Source organism: Thunnus thynnus, chromosome 4, assembly GCF_963924715.1.
Source record: "Thunnus thynnus chromosome 4, fThuThy2.1, whole genome shotgun sequence".
Lineage (NCBI taxonomy): Eukaryota > Metazoa > Chordata > Actinopteri > Scombriformes > Scombridae > Thunnus > Thunnus thynnus.
The window spans coordinates 24,540,842-24,566,722 of NC_089520.1; the positions used below are offsets into that span (position 1 = coordinate 24,540,842).

At 41.8% G+C, this 25,881-nt stretch overlaps 1 protein-coding gene across 4 annotated transcripts in view; it reads right to left on the minus strand.

The window, feature by feature from the left end:
• Positions 1 to 576: 576 nt before the first annotated feature.
• The window catches only part of LOC137181809 (calmodulin-binding transcription activator 1-like), a 58,785-nt gene continuing 33,480 nt past the window's right edge, over positions 577 to 25,881 (minus strand). Inside the window, exons 5-22 of one of the 4 annotated variants that reach the window (XM_067587840.1) lie at positions 25,413 to 25,548; positions 23,202 to 23,273; positions 21,067 to 21,220; positions 17,781 to 19,669; positions 16,432 to 16,558; positions 15,307 to 15,441; positions 11,248 to 11,396; positions 10,644 to 10,828; positions 10,489 to 10,567; positions 10,128 to 10,395; positions 8,957 to 9,489; positions 7,726 to 7,874; positions 7,361 to 7,607; positions 7,094 to 7,162; positions 6,027 to 6,172; positions 5,870 to 5,938; positions 5,689 to 5,719; positions 577 to 5,184 (exon numbers count right to left, since the gene is read on the minus strand). In XM_067587840.1, the coding sequence (XP_067443941.1) occupies positions 5,152 to 5,184; positions 5,689 to 5,719; positions 5,870 to 5,938; positions 6,027 to 6,172; positions 7,094 to 7,162; positions 7,361 to 7,607; positions 7,726 to 7,874; positions 8,957 to 9,489; positions 10,128 to 10,395; positions 10,489 to 10,567; positions 10,644 to 10,828; positions 11,248 to 11,396; positions 15,307 to 15,441; positions 16,432 to 16,558; positions 17,781 to 19,669; positions 21,067 to 21,220; positions 23,202 to 23,273; positions 25,413 to 25,548 (4,471 nt within the window). In that variant the 3' untranslated portion in view covers positions 577 to 5,151. Of the gene's footprint in view, positions 5,185 to 5,688; positions 5,720 to 5,869; positions 5,942 to 6,026; positions 6,173 to 7,093; positions 7,163 to 7,360; positions 7,608 to 7,725; positions 7,875 to 8,956; positions 9,490 to 10,127; positions 10,396 to 10,488; positions 10,568 to 10,643; positions 10,829 to 11,247; positions 11,397 to 15,306; positions 15,442 to 16,431; positions 16,559 to 17,780; positions 19,670 to 21,066; positions 21,221 to 23,201; positions 23,274 to 25,412; positions 25,549 to 25,881 lie in introns of all 4 variants that reach the window. The other 3 variants (XM_067587838.1, XM_067587837.1, XM_067587836.1) reach the window with 3 other exon arrangements.

The following is a 25,881-nucleotide window of genomic DNA, read 5'->3' on the forward strand; positions in this document are numbered from 1 at the left end:
GTAATTTTCCTTCAAGCCTAATGTGTTCCACTTATGGACTGACTCAAACATGCCTTAAGTTTTGTTTTAGGTGTCAGTTTGACACCATTAGTAAATAGTCTATGAATAACAGAGTAAAAACCAAAACAATTCTGTAAATATTCTGAATGAACTTGAATTAAGTGACTATTGATTAATTTTTCCATGACGTCAGATAGAATTTACTAAAACACTGAAACATGGTTGTCATTCAGTTTATATAATAACACATTGTCAACTTCCATGGACCTATCCAATTACCTAAAGGTACACATATGTACAAATGGTACTAACAAATAGTCATAATGTTGAACCCATCTTCTCCACAGTACACACTGTACAACATACATTTTTAAAAAAATGTCTCTGCAGGGAATTGTCATGTCATGTTAAGGACTATAGGTTCAGTATTCTGAAAAACCTTGAGATGAGAGTTATTTTGCCTTGCAAACTATAGAGTCTGTTGCCAGAAAGTATGTAGACCTAAGGCAGGTGAAACCAGTTCAACTTTCTTTTCAAGAGCCATGGGTGGAATAATTATCAGGCAAAAAATAAGTTAAAGTGCAAATTTTCTTTTTATTCTGATTTCATGTTACAGCAGAAATTATGTAAAGCATTCAGAAGACATTTTCCACATATAAGGGCAATATTCAAAACACTTTGCATGGCCTCAGCAACAAAATATTCTTTTAAAAACATCAACAATTTAGTGATGCTTGTGCATGCACAATTGAAAAACAAAAACAAAAAAAAAAGTTAAAACTAGGCTACAAAAGAAGAGGAATGAAAGACTGAGATAGGCATGGAGAACACAACAGCAGGCAAGGTGGGAATACAGCAGGAAATGAGAGAGGGAAGACGGGGTGAAGAAGAGGAAGGCAAGGAGAGGTCTAGCCATAGATTATCTATAAGGGTCTACCATTCTAGCATGCAATGTGGTGTTTGGCCTCACCCTCTCAAAACACATCCTGAAAGGGTATACCATTCATTTTTAGGCTGACTTATGAGAACAGAGGCCATCTCTGCGCATGTCTACCAGCTGTCTACTATGGCAATATCTCAATATCTTTTAACTTTTTTCTACTCTACATACTCTTTTTACAGTCACCATCCTCTCCAAAAACATGAACATTTTTAATGGATTCTCTGCATCTGTGTTTAGTTTCGTGTGTGTATTCTGTGTGTGTTGATAAGCGCAAGCATTTGGATGTTGCGGTGTATGTGTATATGTGTGTGTAGACAATATATATATATATATATATATATATATATATATATATATATATATATATATATATATATATATATATATAGGAGTTTGAAGCAGTGTTCTTTGTGACTTTAGTTGTGCTGATGTGAGAGGAGGGGCAGTTTAAGAGGAGATTCAAGTGATTACCATAGCATGAATGCTCCTGACAGCGCTGTCCTAACCATGGCTGTCTCTCAGTACGATGACAATTCAGAAAACATGTGAAACACACATAATAGAGATCTTCCAATTGTAAATCTGTCAACTTACCATCTCATACAAGTTTACTTAAATTAAGAAAATCAAGGTGATACGTGGCTATTACTTATTTTTGCATTATTTTAATAATTCTTTGTATTAACAATCTTGTGCGTTTATGACAAGAGCAAGTGTATAAATAGAAATTTCACTTATTACTTGCTTTGAGTAGAATTTATATTTCAGCAAAATCCTATAAAATAAGGGACTTGGAGATATTTTCTTGTAGAAAAAGTGACGCAAGGTACAGCTAGGTTGAAGCAAACAGATCACATTCACTGCTTCACAAAAATGAGACTGGATTATCAGTAGTGAGTGTTGATCAAGAACGTCATTTGAAAATTTGCGGATACTAATTAGTCAATGAACAACTGGAGTATCCCTAATATACACAAATATGCACATACACATACATATGCATACAAAGATGTACACAGTCCCCAGTAGCGGTACAACTCAGCGTGTGTGTCAGCGATCGTTACACTCCACATACCATCTCCCTGTTCTTCAACCCTGAGTAAAATCTAAGGGAGAGATTTAATTATTCCCAAAGACATAAGCACAGAGAGAAAGAGTGTGGCTTTTTGTGTGCGTCTGAATGTGTATAACTTTGTATGTATGCGTTTACAAGTGTGTGTGTGTATGTGCATCTCTGTGTGAGAGAGAGAGAGAGAGAGTGAAAGAGAAAGACAATGAAAGAAAGGATGTAGGACAGTTATTTTGTTCTCTGGAAAACTGCTGGGTTATGCTTTCATTTAAATGCCGCAAGAACATTTTTGAGGAAAGACGAGACGAAGTGAGTCCATGCAAGAAAACACATCTTCCTCCCAACAGCGACACTGGGGTGTTGAATAGACTTGTGACAGTGCCTTTCACACACAGAAGCTGGATTCTATGGTTTATCTTGTTCGAATACTGCAAAACGCACACACAAGTGGGGGCAAAAAGTGATACTGTAATTACCAGTTTGTCTGATAAAGCAACACATAGCATCAATCAGACCATGAGCATTCATTCATACCACTGACAAATCAGAGCGTCTAACCTAGACTCAGATCAAGTTTAACACTGTCAAGTTCATTTTTAAACACACAATTTAGGAAAATAAATAGGTAACTGGCAACCTTTTTTTTTTGGAGAACACAAAATAGATATTTCCTGATATTAGCTTGCACTTTTCTGTTATTAAGCAGGCACTTTCTAAACAGAGCTTTCCAGAATTCTAAAGTACACATTGTATAATGGCAGTGACAATGAGGAGGAAAGAAAAAATCAACATATTGATATGTAAAAAGTGGGGAGGAGACATTCTGTTTGAGGATGGAAAGCTTTGACTGGAGGCCAGGCTGGATCCGCTGTAGGTGTGAAAATGGTCTTAATAAAAGCTAGTATGTTGCTGAAGCACAACCACATTGTCAAGAATGTAGCGCCCTCTTTCCCTTTTTTTGGGTCATCAGTCATTGCATTCACATTTAAACGCTCATAGTCGTCATCATCTTCATCACCATTTTAGTATAATTTTCATACTTGCATCATCACCGTCTATATGTAAGTCTGCCTTAGACAAACTTTCAGAACTTTTAGGAGGTCTACGGTTGAGCTATTACTAGATCTCTTCTACTGTTTATTGTCTGTGTGTGTGTGTTGCCTCTGTGGATCTTACTGATATCTTTTGGGTGTTGGTTTCCCCAACATAACATATTGTTAGGCAAAATAGCATTCATAATAATTGGCACTACTGGCAAAAAGGGTTTAATTTTTGCTAGCCAAGAAACAAAAGCACAAAGTGTAAATGTTTTGTCTGAAAGATCATTGTTTCAGCTAACTTTGTTTTCCCACTTATAATTCTAACATTAGATTTTTCAGTTGCATGCTTTAACAAAATGTTCTTTTCAGTAACACTTATACTGGATACTCTTAAAGTGAAGCAGTTAAAATCCTCTCACAGTCCATAGCCACTAACATGTTCTTTTTGCTGTTTCTTTGTCTTAAATCTCATGCACATTACTCCGTTTGTAATATCTACATTATTTACAAGCAATACAGCCATCCTGTGTACCCAGGTCTCTGTCTTAAGTTCTCATTATGGGAGTAAAATAATTTATAATCTTAAATACAGTCCTCTTATGAAAAAGTTTCAGGGTCCTCGTATCCCCTTACCTCGTCAGTTTATATACAGGAATATGCAATAGTCCAAAATATGGATTTGATTGCCCGTATGGGCTAATATGGGGACCAATGCCCTGTATAGGGGCAGGTATAGGACCCATGTCCTGTACAGAGCAAGCATAGAGACCTCTCAGAGTCAAGAAGAAGTCAAGGCAATGGTATGTGACTCTCTCCTCAAAACCACAGTTAGGATTTAGAGGTTCACGCAAAGAACAAACTAACAGAGACATTTAACCATTGGAACATGTCATATTTTACCACACAAGGGGGGAAAACCAGTCTCAAGCTTAACCACTCTTGAGCCAATTAAATAAATAATTAGACCCTTAAATAAATAAAGTTTAAAAAAGCACCCAAAATGAAGTCATTTGTCCTTACACAGTTCACATTACACAGGGCAAGGATAAGTTGATGAGGACGTAAGTGAGACACAACTACACATAGAAATACAAAAGAAACAACACTAAAGCAGTTTGGCAAGCATGCAGGAGCTCGTGGCTCAAACACATGCATTGAATTGAACAAACACGGACACACCACGTCAGGCTAGCAAAGTGCTGCCTCTGAGAACGACTCCATACAAAGTCCATGTAACAAATTAAGACATCGTTATTCAGACCCCAACCCTTATCTAACAATGCCCCTCTTACATTCAAGTGCAGTTCCTCCCCTTTTGATCGGGTGACTGATTAATAGGTTTGTAAGCCTGTGAGTCAGAGTGGTTGGTGGTATTGTGATACACTGAGTCAGCAGAATGATTTGCCACTAGAGCTCTTCAGGATGATGGAGAGGAGGAATAAGCGAAAAAACCTTGCATGCAAATGCAACATAGAAGTGAGTTTTTTGGTTTATGTTTTCTTATTCTTTCATGGATCACCGTTTGCATACAAAACGCAAAAAAGGTTTTCTACATGTTCAGCATGTCAAAGTAGCCTTTCTCTTGAATCAGCTGTTCATCACAGGAGCCTTTCGCCACATCCAGCCGCCGCCACGAACGGCAGGATGTCGCTGCTAGGCGCTTCCTCGCTTTCTCTCGTTTGACTCGTCGACTTGCTCTTGCAAAGAAACATACCCATGAAGAGTGCAAAGAATGCCATGAGGTTAATGTGATGGCCTCCCAGTGAAACTGTGGAGGAGGATCAGTGCTGTGGGCAGAGCCAGGTCCCTGGGCTCTACCCAGCAGTCTGTCTGTCTGAGCTGCCATGATGGACACCTATCCTGTCCTCAGTCTGTCTGGGAAGAGTTTTTCCCTCTTGAGAGAAGAGGGGAGAAAGAGTGAGAAAGAAGAGGCAAGAGAAGGAAAGAAAGGGGTGGGAGAGGGGGTTGGGGGTAGAAAGCGAAGGAGTTTGGGGAGGATGGAAGAAAGGAGAAAGAAAAAGGAGAAGATGGAGGGCGGGGAGGATGTAGAGATTGCTCACAGGCTGAGGGGGCTGTGTGTGGGGCCTGGCGGTGGGCTCTCAGGACCCCTGGCCTTTCTCTGCTCTCTGGCCCTGAGAAAAAACCAAACATACATTAGAGACACATTAGAGAGATTTTTGTATGCAGGTCTTTTGAAGCATGTTTTATTATTATTGTATCTGCAGGCCATTCTCAGAGCAACAGGGAAAGTTATTTAATACCTTATCCTCCCCACCCATCAAGGCACAAAAAAAGAGACTGGCAGGCCAAGCAAGACACTTAAAGTCCCCTAGTGATGTCAGTCAGAACATGCCCCCAGGAAGACCATATGCAAGAATCGCTCCTCTATCTATCTGTCAGTCATGCAGAAGTACCAACATCATTCAGCAGTTCTCGCATAGAGACAGAGAGAGAGAGAGATAGAGAGAGAGAGAGAGAGAGAGAGACAGACAGGGAGACAGGGAGGGAAGAAGAGAGAGAGCGAGAGGGAAGGATGATAATCCAGGATCTCCTCTCCCCCTCCCTCTGCTGACATGCATACAGGCATCAGCCACCAGGAGAGAGGGATAGAGAGAAAAGAGAGAGAGAAGACTCACCCGTTTCAGAGGCCTATCGTCCATCAAGGGGCTTCACAGGAACAGTAAAACAACACCAACTATTAGCACCAATGTAGTGAGCGCAGGTGTGGCAGTGGGCTGTAGGTGCGTGTGTGGGTAATGTGTATGAGTGTGTGTCCTTGGATGTGTGTGCAGTGGTGTGGAGAGTTTTATGCCTCACCTGTGGCGGCATCGGAGCAGGAACCTCAGGATCTTGCGAGCAGCCTGGTTCTGTTTTTTAGTTAGGAGGCTGCTGTAGATGAAAACATAGGTGTAAGAATTGTTTTTACATAATTATGTCTTGTGTGTGAGTGTGTTTGTGTGTGTATTTAAAGTACCTGAGGGAGTGTCTGTAGGAGCGGTAGTATTGCTGGATGAGGACTGCTGCTCTACGACTCTGTTGGAACTTCCTCTGCTCATGGAAACTCCGGAAACGACTCTGGATCAGGATGGCTGCCAGGGTCATCCTCTTATAAAGTGCATACTGAGAGAAAAGACAGCAGTGTTGAAAAGCCCTCTGTCAGCATTAAATATGTACCTTTGCGCTGCTAAATACTGAATCTGAACACAATTTTATTTCCAAATCAATGTTACAGATAAAAACAAAATCACAAAAATATGATAACCTTACGAGATAAACTAAACAATATAATGAATATGCAACGACCTTAAATGAATAAACTGAATGTAAAACTAGTTTAGGTTCATTCCAATCTACTTTGCATAACTGAGATCAATATACATATATAAATATACACCTAAACCAGAAATGTGTGTCTAAGCATGTTAGTCAAAAAATTCATCTCAGAATCTGCCTAAACAGCTGGAGAGACTTGTGAAAACACAATTTGAAGTGACTACAAACCAAGTTTTGTGGTTATAAACATTTCTCTTTGAAATCATGATCATGACTGAATTTCACTCAATAGTTTTGTTAATAAATGTCTATAATAGATCAAGCTGTTTGAAGCAAAATCAAAAATATGTGTGATAAAACTGACTGGACAGTAAATAAAACTTAAAAAAATAAAACGTTGATGGTTCTAACTACACTATGAAAGTATTATACATGATGATATTAAGCCATATGGCTTTGTCATAGATTACATTGGAGCTATTAAAAAGATAAGAAGTTAGTACATTAAAGAAAATAAGGACAGGATGTGGACAAGCCACATTTATAATTTCAGTTTACTGAAATCAACTGCCAATTCACAAAATAGATTTTAGCACAAATCAGATAATTAAAAATTAAAATTCAAATATTTCATGTCATTTTAGGCTAAGATTATAGAGAAATCACACCTATTAGTGCTATTATTTCTGGAAATTTAATTCTTTACTTTAGGTCTGCTTGACATGATGGCAAGTGGTGAATTGATGCTAACTGTATGTTAACTCTTACCTGCTTGTATCTCTTATAGCAGCGCTGAATCACTGCTGCAATCTCTTTGCGTTGTTCCTGAATGGGACCCTGAGGAGAGTTACAGTGTTTGTGTAAATGTTCACAGTCATCTTAAGCTTTCACGCGAATGCAGATTAAGCAAGACAGAAACAGGAAGAAAGACGAACTGAGTCAATGCCAGAACTGTAAAAGCGGTAGTGACAAAATGCATACAATCTGTATGAGCAAACTCTGGAGGAGTAGAGTAGAGGTCATAATACTGGATACCTTGTGTTTTCTGAGGGAGTGCAGAGCATCCCTGATGGTCTCATACAGCTCTCCCTGCTCTGCTTCAGTCATTGTTAGACAGGAAGAGTCCGTTTTCAACCTCTCCTCTTTCATAGCTGCACAGAGGAAGGAGCTCCAGTCAAAGGAGGACGACAGGGCTTGCTTAGCCTGAGGACTCTGCTGATCCTCTGGCCCTGAGAGAGAGTTTGGTTTGGGGCTAGGAGTCGGGGGCTTGAAGTTTAGAAACCTGGAGAAAAGCAGAGAGCAAAGCAAAAGTCTGAAGTAAGTATGTTAAAAAGACTTATGCTATTTGATGAGATAGAAGTGACATAAATATGGTTGAATTTTATAATTCTTTGACTCACCTCTCCACTTCACCAAGGTAACCAGACAGTAACCTGACGTCACTGCTGATCCCCACCTTCCCAGAGTCTGTTTCAGTCTCCATTGTCTCCTGCTTAAGCCTACCAGTTGAAGCCTCCATGATGTGATCAGCTAGCATCGTAATGTCCATCTGCAACACACACACACACACACACACAGCAGGTGTAACTCACACATGTAAAACACCTGGTGCCCTTTAGTGAAATCATCTTTAGTTTTGGCATTTATTTTCATAATTATGCTGATGACACTAAACTACGTGGTCTTATTCAAGGGAATGACTGCTTTCAAATCTGTAAATTATTGGCGTGTAAGTGAAAAAGGGAATGCATCTCTTAACTCTTAACTCAACTGTTCATCTCATACAAAACATATGACTGTCTGTGTCATGCTAGATATGACATGAGGGTATTTCTAACAGTTTGATGGTTTTGTATCAGACATCCTTCAGCATCATACAGCCACATGTCTTCCAGTGGAGCTGATTATCTTTCCAGACGGAAAAAAGAAAACTGCAGGCTTCAAAGCTTTTTTTATTATTGCATCGCCTTTTTTTGGAACAACTTTCCTGCTGTTATTAGACAGCCACACGCTACAAATTGCTACAACCAAGCTTAAAACTTATGTTATCGCTCCAATCTATCTTTTCAGTGTAAACCAGTTAGTATTGTTCCTGTCAGTATGAAATTTATATGTGTGCCCTTTTTCCCATTCTTGGTCATTGATGTTAGTGTGTGCCTATCTGTGAGTAAGTAACTTTTCATGGTGGTTGTCTGTGGTAAAGATGGCACTGATGTCATCTTCACCAGGTACCTTTCTTATGACCATGATGATATCATATCATGTAAGATCTGGATCTTCACTGCCCCCCCCCCATCTAGTTATTTCCTGTATTTTATTTATTCCCTATATTTTGTTTAAGTTACAGTTTGTTGTCTTACCCTTCTTGCACCCATCCCAAGGTTTCTTTAAATGTTTAACCTAATGAGGAATTCATTGGAGGTTTTTTGCTTATTCACATTGAGGGTCAAAGTTTGGGGAGAGTTGTTTTCAGAGTTTTTAATTTATTGTTTCATGAATTTTCATGTACTTTTTCCACAAACATGGCATGCATACAAGCAAGCTGCACACATTGTCCATCACATACAGTACAAAGAGTTCAGTGTTCAGGTACAAGATCAAAAACTGCTCCTAACAGTCTGCTCCCCCTACCTGCAAGTCCTCTGCGTTATCCTGATAGGTCAGCAGCTCTGTCTCCTCTCCCCTGTCAGACAGCACTCTTTGGCGCAGGTGAATAGCCAGTCGTTCTTTTCCTAGAATCCTCCTGGCTAGGCTACGCTGCCCCAGAGTCTGTCTCAGACTCCACCTGGTGCCCCCTCCAGACCCCCCTATCCTGGCCTGCAGGTGGGAGAATGGGGTGCTGGGCAGCTGAGGACGGTTAGGACTGGAGCCGGCAGGAGGTGCGCTCTGACAGCTGAGGTTGGAGGGTTGAGTTTGTAGGGTGTTTGGTTGGAGAGAACGTTGAGGGTTAGGACTGGGGGAGGAGTTGAGGAGGGAGTTGAGGGTGTTGGTGCCGGGGGTTGAGTTAGCTAGCTGTTGCGGGGTGTCTGGGCTGGGTTTGAGTCTCTTGGCTGGGGGTGGACCTCGCTGTTCTCCCTGGGTTCCCTGTGAGGCTCTGTGTCCTGTTTGGCTCCAGTTCTGGTTCTGGTTGTCTGGCTGGCTCTCTGTCCTGGCTCTCCTCAGCTCTGGAGAAACAAAGATAGGGCAAAATAAGAGCAAGTTTAATAATGACAACATTGATTCCTATTACACTGGATATACTAACCCAAAACATAAAAACACCCACTTATGCCTAGAAATAATTAGCCATGGTGATAATGTTCAGTTTTTATTTCAGACTGTCTACAGAGAGATCAGAGGAGTATCCAGAGTCACTGGAAAGAGACACTGCTGTAGAGTTTTACAAATATAATCTTTAAATGAATAGTTTGATATTTTGGGAAGTACTTTTATTTGCGTTGCTAATATGTAACTGGAGCCTACTGCTGGTTAGAAAATCTAGCCCTGTCCAAAATCCTGTTCCTAGTGCTTCTACAGCTCACCAATTAACATCATAACATTATATCTTGTCTGTTTCATTTGTATAAAAACCAAAGTGTAAAAACATCAAGTTGTGGTTTTAGTGAGTTATGTGCCAAACTATTTCTTGGCTGGGAGCAGTTGCAGTTGCCAGGCAACGGAGACTCCAGGAAGTTACTGCTTCTGTTACTGGTTACTGTCATGTAAACATTTTCTTGTGTTTTGGGTCAACCGACTCCTTAACGACAGACAAATTCTTCCCTGTTAGTGATACACCACCATATATAATAGTGGACTTTCCCACCTGAGTTAGAGTTAGGGGTGGGGCTGTTGCTTATTCCACTGAGCTGTGACTCTCCTCTCCACCTGTCCATCCAAGTGTCAGCAGGCTGGCCCTGAGCTTGAGGAGTCTGTTGCAGCTGCTCTAAGAGCTCAGCCAATCGAGTGTGGCCCCGGGATCGGGCGATATTGAGCGGCAAGCGTCCCAGCGAATCAGGAATAGCCAGAGCTCTTGGGTCCCACTGGTAAAGCACCAGTGCTGCCTCAGTGTGGCCCAGAGCACATGCCCACATCTGGGGAGGCCAAAGGAATACACAAGTCACACACAGCCATGAAAAGAAAGACACATACACTCAGACACACATATGAGAATATTGATCGCTCACCAGTGGAGTGCAAGAGAAGTGGTCTACGTTGAGAGGATCCACCTCAAGCTCGAGGTCAATACTGTCAGCGTGCTTAGTGCTGCAGAGCAAGACAACAAATTAATTGTCAGAGTCTTCAACTTCATGATGGTGTGTCATGTTTGTGTGTTACTCACCGCCAGCATATGAGTGTCTGAATGAGCCCTGCATAGCCCTGAGCTGCAGCCAGATGCAGTAAGGTCATTCCTCTGGAGTTCTTACTGTGTACGAGCTGATTGGATGAAGCCCAGCATGGCTGAGACATCATCTTCTCGCACACCACCACCACGCGACCCTCAAATGAACCCTGATCGGGAGAGATCTGGGAGATTAGACAGAGAAGGGCACAATGAGTTAAGCGTGTAAATCTCTCAGAGTGTTATCTACTGTTTCCTTTATTGTTTTTTCAAAATGTATTTCAAGGTGTCCCTAAGTTTCATTAGAACGAGACAAAGTTGTTTCAAGTTGTTTCTTTCAGAGCTCCAAAACTACTGTAGGAGTTTATTGGACTATTATCATGCAGTCTTCAAGTTTAATCTTCATATTTAATTTCAATGACTCAACACAGTTTTGCTTTAATTAAACATTTTAATATTTTTAAATAAATAAAACAATTCCTACTTTGTTTCATGTTGGTTTACCTGTACTTCCCACCTGATGAGCGTATCTCTTCAGACTTTTCAGATCATTTAGCTGTAAAGGAAAATTTCACCTAAACAAAATCACATCCTTCTGCCTTACTTGAGACTGCTGATCCGTGGCTCTTCCTCCCTCCACTCCTCCCCCCTTGGTTGCTATGGTTTCTGAGCTGGGGTTCTGATTGGTCATTTCAGCCATCCTCTGTTCCATCTGCTCCAGGCGCTCCAAGATGGACATCCTGAACTGGGTATCTACAAAAAAATGAAGGTGGGATACACAGAGCGTGTGAGCGTAGCTGGATGTTAGTTGTATTTAAACAAATCAATACTGTGTTTTAGTAAATCCAAGGTAGAGAGGTTTATAGAGAAGCTCTTCTCTGAGGGGAGAATGAATCACGAATGAAAATCAATAAAACCCCAAACCAACAATAGGAACCAAGTAAAATCGTGTGTGTGTGTGTGTGTGTGTGTGTGTCTGCATGTGTGTGTGACCGAGTACACATCTAATGACAAATGTAGGTTTTGCATGGCTGTATGTGAATGTGACCCTTTGTTCCAGTGCTGCTGCAGTTTTGCTGCAGTGCACATTATGTCATCGCACCTGCTGCTCTCTCACTTAGTCTCTCTATTTTCTCCTCTTATTTCACTCCTATTTTTCTTTCTGCAGCACACAAACAGAACAGAGCAGAAAGGTGGAGCCATGTCAGTGACACAAAGGCTCAGGCTCCCCCCACTCCACTTCCAGCGACACAGCTCATCTGAATACGAAGCAAAACACTCCACTGTTTCAGCTGCCACACACATGAGAAGCACCTGTTAATGTAAATAATGTCATGTAAATGTAAACAGAAATGTACATAAAAACACATGTACATCCACGAAAAGTAAAAGTACAGTACAGTAGATTTCTGGTCGCAAAGAACACTATGAAGGTTGCCATTTGCTACAGGATTTATTTGTTGTTTAATTCTGATAAGTTAATAAATTGATATATTAAAGTATTATTTCTAAAGCTGACAACAACATTTTATAGAAATAATGCAATGTATATATGGGGATTAAATGGACCTTTAATTACCCTCCTTAAGCACAAATTACTCAATTATTATTATTATTTTCAAATATATCTGTAATATTACCTCCAAAAAGGCTTTTAAATGATCTTCACAATTCATTTATCTACCTGTTACACGTTACTTAAGTCTAGATGCTGCAAAGTGCATGTTGTGAATAATAGAAAATTAAGAAAGACCACGGGAACACTGGAAACTCCATCTTTAAAGTAATTTAAGGAGTTCATTCAAAAATTAATGAATATATTCATCATTTCAATACAATAATGGAATACCATTTTTTCTTTACTCATGTTTTTTAACCACATATTTTAAATGCAAATTTAATTACTTTTGAGTGTATTAATTACTTGGATTATAATTAATCACTGCCATCATTATTCTAATGACACATTTCAGGTTCCATAAAGGAGCGTCTACTATTTTCTCATTGTTATGCTATTGAATGGCACCTTCATCTGCTTTTCAAAGTTTCTTTGATGGTTAGTTGTTGCTGTGGATTTGTTGAGCAGCGTTGGACTCTACAATACTTTTCCTGTAATAACACAATGAGGTTTTTTTCATTTTTAATATGCCTTTGTCTCTAAATATTTGTGCCTGCACAGGCACAGTTAAAAAAGCAGCCAAACGAAATAAATGTACAGTTTGTAAAGGTAACAATAATTAAAGGTGGGCTGATATACTGCATGTAATTTAAAGTAGTGTTCAAACGCTTCATATTTGATTATAATTAATTTACTATTTTTATTATTGTTCAATTCAACATGTATTCACTCAAACTAATTTTTAAAGTGAGTTTGATGATGATGGAGGGCTTCAAAACACTTTAATGTGTTTCCATCCCAGGACCAGTATTAAGGCATAAAATTTCAAATTAACTAATTTTCACTTTGCTAACACATCAATGTTCTCAAACTTAATTAAATTCATACTGATTAAGTCTTTTAGTCAATCAAATTCAAGAGGAAAGTGTTTCCTAACACTCTAATGATTCTTAACACACACACTTATGCACACACACTTTGTGGCACATGGTCATATAAACATTCAGCAAGCATAAGCATTCAGTAAATTTACATCACAATGTATAATTGTGTTTGGGTGATCAACAACATCCCCACATGTCTCAGCTTACAGGCCTGTTATTATCTGGGCCTCTACAGGAGCCACATTACCCTCCTTTCATTTGTTATTTGGAGTTCAGTGGCGCTGTCCACTCCTGCTGGTGCTGAAAATGAACAGGTCAACCAATAAGGCTGATCAGGCTTGTTGTTATCAGGTCTGCAACCAAAAACCAAGCAGTGCCTTTTAGTTCAAACATCTAGCGCGCAAACATCGTGATACATGTGGTACATGTGGCATTTCCTCCGTCCCTTTGTCTACCAATCAGGGAAACACGTGTAACACAAACATCTGACTGAAATGCAGAAGTGGCTCAAGGCTTTAAAGCTATGAAGTCGGAATTTAGACAACAGACACACTTATGTCCATCCAAAAAAAACCAAACCTAAACCATGCTACAAACAACACAGACCTGAACACTAATAAAGAGCTCATTTTGAAGTTATCAATTTAAAATCAAATAAACTACGAACCCAAACAGCGAGTCTCTCTATCTGCTGCTCTCTTTGTTCCCGCTTCTGCGACTCACACATTGCTGCTCCGACCGAGCAAAACACAACTAAGTGCAGAGAGAGAGAGAGAGAGAGAGAGAGAGAGAGAGAGAGAGAGAGAGAGAGAGAGAGAGAGAGAGAGAGAGAGAGAGAGAGAGAGAGTCCACGTTGTGTCTGGGAGAGCAGCGCTTTAAATCCGCCCGCCAGACTGGGAGCTGCAGGAGGCTCGATCGTCATCGGCACAACAATAGACTGCACACAAACTAAACTGGAGCAATGACATGTGAAAAAAAAATCGTGTGCTGACGCATATCTGCTTAGAGCTATTTATCTCTCTCTATTTTCCCAGCAGGCAGTGAGCCTTTGTGGTACATTTGAGGCCAAACAAAGGACCGGAGCGAAAATAGGCAGAGCGCATATCAAGTCTCGCTATCATCGCTGAAAGTCAAAGTCAGAGCCTATATATAGCATATATGAAGCCGCAGAGCACACTGCTAGTGCTGCTCGACATTTTGACTGTCATGAGGACTGCGATTGTGCCATGATGTCCTTGCCCTTCACTCCAGCAAACAGGCAGCCTGCTGTGACCGTAGAGCCGCATTGCCGCATTGCGCAACGCAGAGACGGGGGCGAACACAGGACATGCCTCGCTGAGGAGACCCGTGTGTTTCCGAGCTGCAATTGCATCAGGAGATATATTTGCACACAGAAGCTTACCCCCGCTGCTCTGCATACATTTACAACCAAACCCTCTGAGCTCACTCAAAGAACACTTAATTGCCCTCTAACATCTTGCAGTAAGTTTTAATTTGATTCAACATAATTGGAATCTCAGAGGGGCAACATTAAGCTTTCACGAAATAAACCAGACGTCTCGCCAACATGCAAACACTCACAATGGAGTTCATAATAAACCACTGTGGCCTAAACAAGTCCAACAAGACAAAGCCCAAAGTCTTTATGAATGGGGAACTTGTGAAGATGAAGTGTACAGGTGTACAGCTGTCACAGAACAGGTGTCAAAACAGTTTAAAAGCTTAAAGTCTTGGATCAATCTGCATGAGGAGCACAGTTCAGCCAAACATCACCCAGCAATGACACCATACTGGTCAGTACAATAGTAGCTGTAGATACAACATCTCTTAACATGACAGAGCACCTAACAGGTGTTCAAAAATGTCAGTGCGCTGGATATAAAGGCCATACAAAAAAAGTAAAGGATATAGTATTCGATTTAATTTAAAGTTTAACTTGCCTGATTAAAATGAAATAAAACAGCATGTATAAAAAACAGAAAATGATACAAACACAAACACACACTCTGCTGTAATGGTTGTTAATACGTTTCCCACCAAGTGCACAACAAAGCAGTTATGAACAAGTCTCATTTTGTTTAAGTAGCACAAGACAATATGATAAGAATGTAACTGTACATCCCGGTGTGTGCAGTCAAAACAAACAAACAAATGCTCTCACCGTCCAGGGACAGCCAGTCATGCTGAGAAGACGGGAGAGCAGGAAGGTCGCGCGCCTTGTATTCAAACACCACAGAGGAAGAGATGACCTCACCGCCCATAGCTACCTGCAGCATGACGAGTCCTGTGTCATGGGCTGGAAACAGACATGAGGAAAAAAATTAGTGTGTGGAGACTGATTTCAGGAAAGTATGTTAACCATTTTCTTCAATTTTGCACCCAAAGTATAGAACACCTTACCTAAAGACATTAGAGAGGCAGGATTGGTTGAAACCTTTAAACAACACCTAAAAACATATCTTTTTAACGTAGCCTTTCTATAGCACCACTTTGACCCATTTCTGTGCACCATATCCCACCATCTTTAAAAAATTTTATTCCATTTTAAGGCTTTTTTTTCTACTTCATTGATTGATTATGTGCTTTACTTTAGAATTTTAGCTGTGTTTCTTTTTTTAAATTATTCTTGTCCTCTTTTTTATGCAAAGCACTGTTTTCCTTGTTTGCCACCTTTTAATCTACACGTTTCCTGTTTAATGTTCTTAATGTCTGTCTTGGTTTTTATCTCTTTATTGTAAAGCACATTGAGCTGCATTTTGTATGAAAGGTGCTGTACAAATAAAATTATTATTATTATTATTATTATTATTATTATTATTATTATTATTGTATACTGTGAATGTGTGGTGTTGCTTTTGTCATAGTGTACCTACATGAGACTATGTGCCTTGCAGCTTTTTCCTGATCGCACTTAATAAAGCAGTATGTGACTAATGTATCACTTACTATACCATCCCAAAAAACATTTCTAATCATAAATGTGTACACTGCATGCCTGCCCGTATGCCTCATCACAATGTTCTTTTTGTATTGTTCTTATCTTCTTTTATAGAAGAGATTGTATCTCTTGATAAGCGACTGCAGCCCACATTGTTAGACTCTCACTCTGTATTCTGGAGAAAAACCTTTTTGCTGGAAATTGCTTATTTTAGGGATCAGTGAGGTGAAGTTTGGGGTAAGGTTAGAAATGGAGCAAAATAACGTCAGTAATGAGAATGTCTGCACAGTGGCTGCTATATATTTGTGTGTGAGAGACAGTGAGTGTGTGCATACACATGTGTGTTACCTGGGCAGTAGCAACGCAGCACCCCAGGCTGGATGAGGGCAGCAGGGACACTGATGTGGTCAAAGAGACAGCTGTATTCACTGCTCGACTCCAACCAGGGACCTGTGATGAGGACCTTTACTCCACCCTGCAGCACAAACACAGGCTTTAGTCTAATATCTCACCTACCTCTACCTGTTTGTTTACAGGGAGCCATAACTGAGTAACATGTAATTTTCAACATAGTTAACAAAGAGATATGGGAGCCTCTGTGAGAATGAGTCACATCACTGCATGCAAATTAAAATGTCTTGTTGCCACAATTTAGCAGTCTGTGAAGATGTATGTACATGTGTATGCAGACTTGTGTGTGTGTGTGTACATATGATGTCTTGTAAATGTGTTTGAATCAAATATCCCAAATTCCATCTGTCACAAAAACACACTTCAGAGACAGAGTGGCCTAAAAATTGAAAGTTTTGTTTCCTATCATATAAATATAAACTGATAAGTTACTGACAAAGGAGAGTAAAAATTCTGATAGCGGCCCCTAGAGGCCATGCTGTTCCTTACATCCAAATGGAACAAGGTTGTTCAAACCATCTGAACAACATTGCCATGTGTTCTCTCTAGTGAAGCTAAAAATAATACAAAAACAACATATTGTCCCTCAGAAATTATGGAGTCATGAAGTTCCAGTGCACAGTAGTGAAAAGGGTAAGAGTTGCAGCATTTGGTGGTATTTTCTTTTTGGCATTTGTAGTGCTCCATTTTAGTTCATGATGAAAATTATGCCAGCAGCCTCTGGGTCTTTGGGGGAAAACTGTTTCAAGAAACTCAAAACTGTGAAATAATCAGCATGATGCAACACCGATGATCCTGGAACAAAGCTGCAGAGGAATATTAGCTAAATATGTACAAGTATTTCATGTTATTTGAACCTTTGATGCTGCAGATATTTTAGTTATTAAAAGTCTCTTTTAACTGTAGTAACAAACTTTGACAAGTGTTATTTTGAAAATGACAGAAAGCAGTGGTTTGAGGCAATGCAAAGTTTCATCATAACTCAGTGACTTAAGTGGTGTCTGAGATATTATATATGTGGTACATGGATGAATTAATGAAGCCACCCAGGGGAATCAGTGTAATATTGAAATTTCATTAAAATCCAATCAGCTGAGTCTGAGATATTCTAACTCCTTAATGACCACACAGCCAGGCTGGCGGTCTTGGCACAAATTGCGCTGTGCATGATTCCAGCGTTTAACGTCAGTACAGGCCACCGTCAATCATGTGATGGAGGGACTGACTTCACTGCAGGGAATAATGATGAATAAATAATGAGTGATAATCATGTTGGGTTTACTAACCTCTGGATAAGACCACTCTGGGGAGTAATCTGTCACACCAAACAGCCTCCCAGTCTCCTGCAGCAGTCCCAGAGCTCCCTGCTCCACCTCCGAGCCCTGCAGGTGGCCTGCTCCAGTGCCCTGCTCCTCTCCTGCTGCCCCCTCCTGGGGCATCAGAACCCCAGCAACAGCTGCCCCCACCCCACCTCCAGACCCCTCAACTGAGATGAAATCATTGATAAGATCAGAGAACTGGCTTCCGAATGAAGCCTCAAAGCCTTCCAGACTGATGGCCGCTCCTGCCCCAGCTGTTGCAGCTGACACCCCCCCACCTTGCTGAGGAAGAGGAGAACTGTAGAGTGCCCCCTCAATGCCTGCACCAGCAGCTATCGACTGTGGACTGGCCACCACTGAACTGCTGGTCCCTGACAAGCTTACACCATTACAGAGAATGTCACTATCCCCTCCTCCCCCTCCCCCTCCTCCCCCTCCTCCTCCACCACTTCCTCCACCCTCCTCTCCTCCTCCATTGTCATCTGTGGGTTGCAGGTAGTGCTCTGCGTCCACACTCGTGTAGGCCTCATGATGATCTCCAGACTTAAGAAGTAACTCTCCTCCATTCTCAGGAGCTTTGTCTAAGCCCCCGACCTCCCGATGTACCCTGCTGCCGGACTGGTCGACGTTCGTATCCTGTGGTGTCAGAGGGAAGGAGCCCACCGCTGCTCCTTGTCCATTCCTTCCACACAGGGCCTGCTGGTCTGGGCTGGCTTGGTGGAGGTGTGTATGCGGGTCTCCGTTGGTGACCGGAGAGTCTGTTGGCACCGTGGGCAGGCCTATGTAAGCCTGGGCCTCGCCTGATTCCTGGGTTGCCTCTGTACCATTGGTCTGCAGTTGGGAGGGCTGGCTGGTCTGTGGGGAGGCCTGGAGGAAGAGGTTTGGGGAGGGGTGATGTGCAGGCTGGTTCAGACTTGGGACACAGGCTGATGACATTACAGCACTGAAGTCCATCTGCTCCAGGGTGGTACTGGGGCTGAGGCCTGTGCCTTCTCCCACATAGCTACTCTGATTGGCCAGCGGCTGCTCCAGGGGTGCAGCTTCCGTCTTGATGTTGTTGACGAGGGCTGGGTTGTAGACAAAACCGTTTGAGGAACAGTGGAGTCCTCCATCATCACCGTTACACCCCTCAGTCTTCCCTCCACCCCCTCCATACGTTTGGCCCTGCTTGGGGTTGTTGAGGAAGCAATCAGGGTCAAAGGTCATGGTGGTCTCAGGAAGGCTGACTCCTCCACCAGAGTCTAGAGAGCTGGAAAGAACCAACTCTCCTCCCTCCCCTAAGCCTACCCCACCAGGAAATGATGCAAACCTCTGGTTTTCAGGGGCAACAGCCAACAGGATGCCGGCAGTGGTGCTTTCATGGGTGGATGCCAGTAGGTGGGTGTGGCCAGCAGAATAAACCGAGTCCCCGGTCAATGTGGTGACCTCAGACATAAACACGGCTGTGCTCTGCGACAAGCCAGCCCCAATGGCAAGTGCGGGACTGTCAGCCATGTCGCTGGTGATTGACAATGGGGAGCTTTGGGTGGTGTCAGGGACCTCCACCTGGTTGGTGGAGGTGGACGAGGACACCTCCATGCTGCTCTGTGGGAGTAGGGAGGGTTTGGTTATCCTGCCATTCCTCCTGTCTCCTCCGCCTGCTCTGCTCCTGCCCCCCCCAGGACTGGGCTCTGTCTGGCCCTCTGACACATCGCTGTTCTGGACTTCTGTGCCATCTGCTTCCTCAGCTCTCTGGCCTGCCGCTACGCCGGTACCTGCTGCAGCTCCACCTCCTGCTGCTGCCCCTGACTCCTGCTTGGATGAGATGATGCGCTGCTTGACGCTGGAACATTTCTGATGCAAGCTGCTTCCAGCACCTGATAGGAGACATCAAAACAAAGGAAAAAGACAATGCAAACTGTTCTATAATTTGCTAATGTCAATCTTTGTAGTAATATTGCATTACCTCACATACATTTGACAGTATGTAATGGCGCCCTCCAGTGTTCGGAATGTACACTGAAAACTGAGGTCATGAATACTAACAACTGCTACAGATGCTTGAGCTTCAAAAATGTTAAATACATACGTGCAAACTGCCTAATTTGCTTCTTTTGCAAGAGATTTCAATTTCAACATCTGAAAATATTATTTCCAATTTCTAAATTAAATGTCCTCATTTACATTTTTTGGAATTAGCAGGCTCATTTTTAGAGTAAAATAACAAATACCATACTGTGTAAGTGTCAGACACCTGATGCCCATAAAAACCACACGTAAGGGATCATGTCAGTGATCGAGAGAGGTGCCAGGAAAAGAAAAGCTGAAAGCTGTTTTGTGTGAGCAAATGAGGGCATGTGGAGTAGCAAGAGGGAATATGATTCAGTGGAGAGAGTGAGAAGTGAGGTACTACTTAAGTCAATAAGCCACTTAGTTTTGGGCAGCTGTCCTTATTTGCCCTTCCAAATCAGATCAAAGATGGGTGAGATTAGGTAAGCGTGTGTGTTGGAGTGTGTACTGGAGTTATCTACCCTCTCTGATGCTCATTTATGAATAATACATGCTGGATATTTCAGGCACCAACGTCTACTTTCTCTGTATCCCTCCCTCTTTTTTGGGTGCAATGTGTATCAGCCTGTAGGTGGCAGCATGGCGCTGACTGTCGAAACCATCAAAAGCAAAAAAATCTCTTTATCTGTGCAAAGCTTGGCTGTACTGAATGTATCTTCTTTAGGTGTCTCTTAAAAGAACAATGTTGTCTTTAAATATCACTATTTTATAATGTAGCGGAATCACTACACTCTCATGTTGATAAGAAGGACAAAATGTTTAAAATCTTTCATCATCAACATTCAAACAAAACTAACCTGAACCCAGCTTTCAGAAAATTGTTATTTCTTTTTGGCTTATTTGATTTTTCTTACCTTGATGTTTGTGCTAAATTCTGAACTTATTAACTTAAATTATAAAGAGAGAAATTTTCATATCATCTCCCCTGAATTGCTGCAGTCACCCGTTGTCTCAGCTGATGAAATTCAAAAGTTCATTATACTATTACATAATAGTATGCTATACTATTATGTAAATTGTCTGATTTCCTACAGATTAATGTTGAGGCTTGGCTACAGCAGGTTTGGTCATCATCTTTTTCATCATTATCATGATGAGTGGTATTGTTATTGACACATAGTGACTCATTTTGTCAGACTTAGGAAAAGTGTGAGGGCTGAAACATGAGAGCCTGAGAGTAGGAAGGAGGTGACAGAAGACTCACACATGGGTTTGAGTTGTCCAATGAGCTCCTCCTTGCTCCACTTGGCCCACTCCTTCCTATCTGTGTTGATAGAGCAGAGGACAGGACCACATGGCTTCCCGCTATCATCCACTGCCGGTACATTCAGATAGTGTACCAGCACAATGTCTGGGTTCTACAGCAAAGGGACACACACACACACACACACACAGACATGCACACACATGGCATTAGTTTAACATGGTATTTATTCATCAATTCATTGTCATGTTCTTACCACATATGAAGAGAGGAAGAGAATAAAATGACACAGTCTATTTACAGAGGGAGTGGAGGGAGGGGAGATGGGGAAGGAAAGGTTGAGAGAAACTGGAGGTCAGGGAGGAGGTCGGACATAGCGTGTCAAATAAGATCCTCTCACCTGCCCATAAAAGATTTAACAGCTCAAGCCCACTCATCACTCTCTCTAACCCTGCAGAGGCAGTGGAAGTGTCTACATGTGTGTTTGTGAGTGTGAGTGTCTGTGTGTAGTATATATAGAGAGAATGAGGGAAACAGAGGTAGAGAGGAGGTCAGGGTAGTTCTCACTATACTGTAGGCCACCAGCAGACCTATGGAATTTCTCCCCCATTAATGATTCAACAGGTGTGTTCATGTTCATGTGTACTTGTGTGTATGTGTACGCGTGTGTGTGATTGAGAGAGAGAAAGAGAGATACAGAAAGAGAGAGAGAGAAGCTCCTCTTGATGAAAGATTCAGTAGACAGACTCAGGTGAGGGGGAGGACCTGCTGAGGTGGAACACTTTTCTCTCCAAAAGAGGATGGCACAGTGGGCTTCTACAGCACCACACTGTGCAATGCAACAGCACTCACAGACTGATTTATGATCATATTCATTGATGTGTTTTGTTATCTCTGCAAAGAGCAGAAAACGGCACATTACAGATAAAGCAAGTCAAATTTCCCTTTATAATCTTCGACTGCAAGAATCACACTAGTCGGGCACGCTGAAAAAGAAAATATATTGGGTAAAGGCATACTCAATTTATGGCCGGTGGCTGGAATGTCCTTGTAAACTTCATGTGACAAATTATGCAGGAAATTCTGGCGAAGACTACATAAATATGTATGAATTTCCATATTTTAAATGAACATCACTGGGTATTCAATATTTTCTTTGAAATGAACAGAGAGAGACACATAGCGAGGGGAAGTGTAAATGTATGCGGGCATGTTTAAGATTCAACGTGTAACCTGTCGTCTTAAGATGATGAGGTCCTGGTGACCATCTCTTGCATGGCCAGCAGAGGGAGAGACGTGTGTGTGTGTGTGTGAGTGTAACTGCTGCTCTCTGTTGTCTTTCACATGAGCAGTAGAGTGAGTCCAACATCTCTATGAAAACAACATGTTTTTATACACAGGGGACACCTGTGCACGTGTGTGTGTGTGTGTGTGTGTGTGCGTGCGTGTGTTTGTGTGAGCGTTTTGTGTGTGCTGTTCGTAGCTCTGGGGTGCTTTCTTGGAGAAGACCACATAGAGAGTAGTGCCTGAGTCCTTGAAGCTCACTACAGGTATTGAGAGTCAGGGTTAGACAACACACTGTGATCTGGAAGTTACAGTCAACTTCTGGCAAAGAAATGCTTTTACTACTCAGCAGTGTATGTTAGCATCATACCAGACCTATAGGCACAGCATATTCTTGGTATTCTAACTGTGTGTGCGGGTAGGACACTAAACTCAGCCATGCCATCCAGTTTTATTACGGCTCCAGCTTTGTGATAGTATTTTCAGTATAGTCCACCTCGTTAATTTAGAAGAGGAGGATGTTTATTGCTGGTTTATGCTTTAGCTTACTGTTCTATTTAGAAAATATAATGGGCAATTTAACACATGAAACTTAGTGTAAAACTAATAATATACTATATCATTTCTGGAAGTCCACTTCTGTGCAGAATGGCGAATAAAGCCTTAACATAGCTGGAATAAATGTTCCAAAATGGCCATAACGTGAGGGCCTGAAATGACAAAGCTACGCGGCTTTAACCAGTTACAGCTAATAACCAGTTATCACCACTCCATAATTGTTGCTTAAGTCTTGTTCTGTAAATACATAAATATGTGAGAAAAGGAAAGGCTGGGAAGGGGGGCGGGCTTACCTGCAGCAGCCAATAGCATCTACGGTGGAAGGTGGGGATGATGGAGGAGTGGACGTAGCAGCCATACAGACACTAGAGAGAGGAGAGGAGAGGAGAGGGGAGGAGATTGCAGGGGAAACGAGAAAAAGAAAAAGGGAGGAAGCAAGACAAAAAAGTGAATACGGAGAAGAGGAGGAGAGGACAGTAAAGGAGAGAACAGTAGAGGAGAACTTCGGTTATACCCACTTAGGCTGTATTGATTGCGGTGCTAAAACTGAATTGCAAAGATGCTGTATGCGTTTTTTCCTAATGTCTCTTCTAAAATATCATAAATCTGATGTTGACAATAACAGCACAAGAGATGGTAAAATGTACTGCCTCGGCAGAACTAGACATAGCCAACTAGGAATTCAAAAAAAGTCACAATGTTGACAGCTTAAAGACTCTGCAAGAAGGATCCGTAATAGTGAAGAAGACAAAGAAAGAGGAGTGGAGTGACAAGGTGTTAAGGTGAACAAGATGAAAAAAAAAAGGAGGTTTCAAAGTCTCTAGCACTGACTACATTCGGCCGGGGATACTACGTGTGCGTGTGTGTGTGTGTGTGTGTGTGTATGTGTATGTGAGTGAGGTGTAAAATCAGACAAATGTATAATTACAGAGGCTGAAACACAAATTTGCATGACTTCACAATATCTAAGTGTTTGTGGAGTGCAAGAATGGGTGTAGTTTCGAAATGTTTCAATACTTATCCTCTTACAATATCTGAGTTTGTGTACCATGCATTCAAAACAAGCTTCTGTTTGCTGAACATTTTTTGATATTCTGGTCAATACTCAAAAAGTGTTGAGATTTGATACCAAGCTCTAATGAAGTGTGTGTTTGTAGTGTTTGGCAGAGGAAAGATGAAATGATGACAGAAAAGCATTTTATCAAGGTCATCAATGCCACTTTTTCACACGCAGTAAAATCAGAAATCACACACACACACACAGACACAGACACATGCACACACACATACACACTCATAAATTGGATGTGTTTAAAGACAAAATTGCACACACAAACACAAATACTCAGCAATCAGGCTGTATATAATCAACACTTAAACTCATTCTGTTTTCTTTCTCATACACACTCATATTTTCTCGCCATTTTGCCTCTTCTCAGAAGTAGCCCGCCCTCTATCTAAAGTGTGTTTTGCCAAAGGCAGAGTGCATTTCCATATATTTCCATTCGATATGAGGAGGCTCTCCATCCAGGGTTATGTTTTTCTCTCCTGCTTCCTGCCTCTCCCCATCCTCCTTCTCTCCCTCTGCTCATCTCACTGCTCTGCTCTGCTCATTCTCTCATACCCGTGCCCTGCTCTACACGCTGCTTGCTTGCTTGCTTGGGGGGTCCTGGGAAGAGGTGACACAAACAATTACTGAGCATATACCAGGCAGAGAAACACTTGCCTTTGTATGTGTGTTCATGCACGATTGCAGAAAAATGCATGTGAGATGAATGTCAATGTGAGTGTGGGGTCGTAAATAATACAGGTGCAGATGGGAATACTTGATCTCAATTATTCCCTTTACCTCTGTGTCTCTTTCGCCTGTCTCCTGCTCACCTTTAATGCACAACTATTGAGCCTGCCATAAACATCCATGTGCTACCTCACTGTCCCTCTTTTCCTTCTACCTCATCCTTTCTGTTTCTGACACATGCATGCTCACTCCTCTCACCTCTTGGTATATTCCTGCTGAATAATCAATTTTTGAGCTGGCTGATGTGACTCGAACACACACACACACACACACACACACACACACACACACACACACACACATATACACACACATGCGCGCGCACAGACGCTGCCTTGAGACTGGATCGATACCCCTCTCTGTTCTGCTGAAGGAGGCATTGACATCATTCCTGGCCTCAGGCCAAACACACTCTTATCCTTCAGAGAGAGAGAGAGAGAGAGAGAGGGATAGAGAGAGAGAGAGAGAGAGAGAGGAAGGGAGACAGGGACACAAGCAGGGAGGGAGGGAAAGAGAGGGGGGCACCACACTCTCTCAGGTAACATATTGGCCTGTAGCTCCAGCATTTGTGTTTGTGTGTACATTTGTGTTACATATATGTGTCTACTAGGAGTGAAGGAGAGTAAGATAAGGACAAGATTGGCAGTGAACTCGTACTCAGCACCAAACAAGATTTTCGACTTGTTCTTCCTTTGCAGCCTCTTACCTCTACTCCCTGGACTTTGAGCTTCATATGATCCTCTCGGGTGGTCTTCCCGTCTTTCCTTTTCTTCCAGCAGTAGCCATCTTTCCTGTACTTGACCTTCTTACGGTTGTAGAGGATCATAGAGCCATTTTGAGGCCTGTTGGAGGACAGGATAAAGAGTTAGAGACAGACAGAATATTGCATTAATTTGACTAAACAGAATAAATGTTGCGCACAGTGGTAACTTTTGTGAAACTTCAAGTCCATGGAAACTGACTAAGAATTATTTTCATGCTGAAATTTTAAACTATCAAAAACTGTCGTGCATTGCTGTTTTTTAACCAGTCAGCACAAGCAAAAACATGTTAATGGTTCCAGTTAGCCGCTCCCATGTAACCGCCTCTCTCTCATACACAGACTCACACTCCTACGTGTTAATATTTTAGTAGGGTGATTTATCAGCGCAGCAGGAACATTGGCCTCTAAGCTG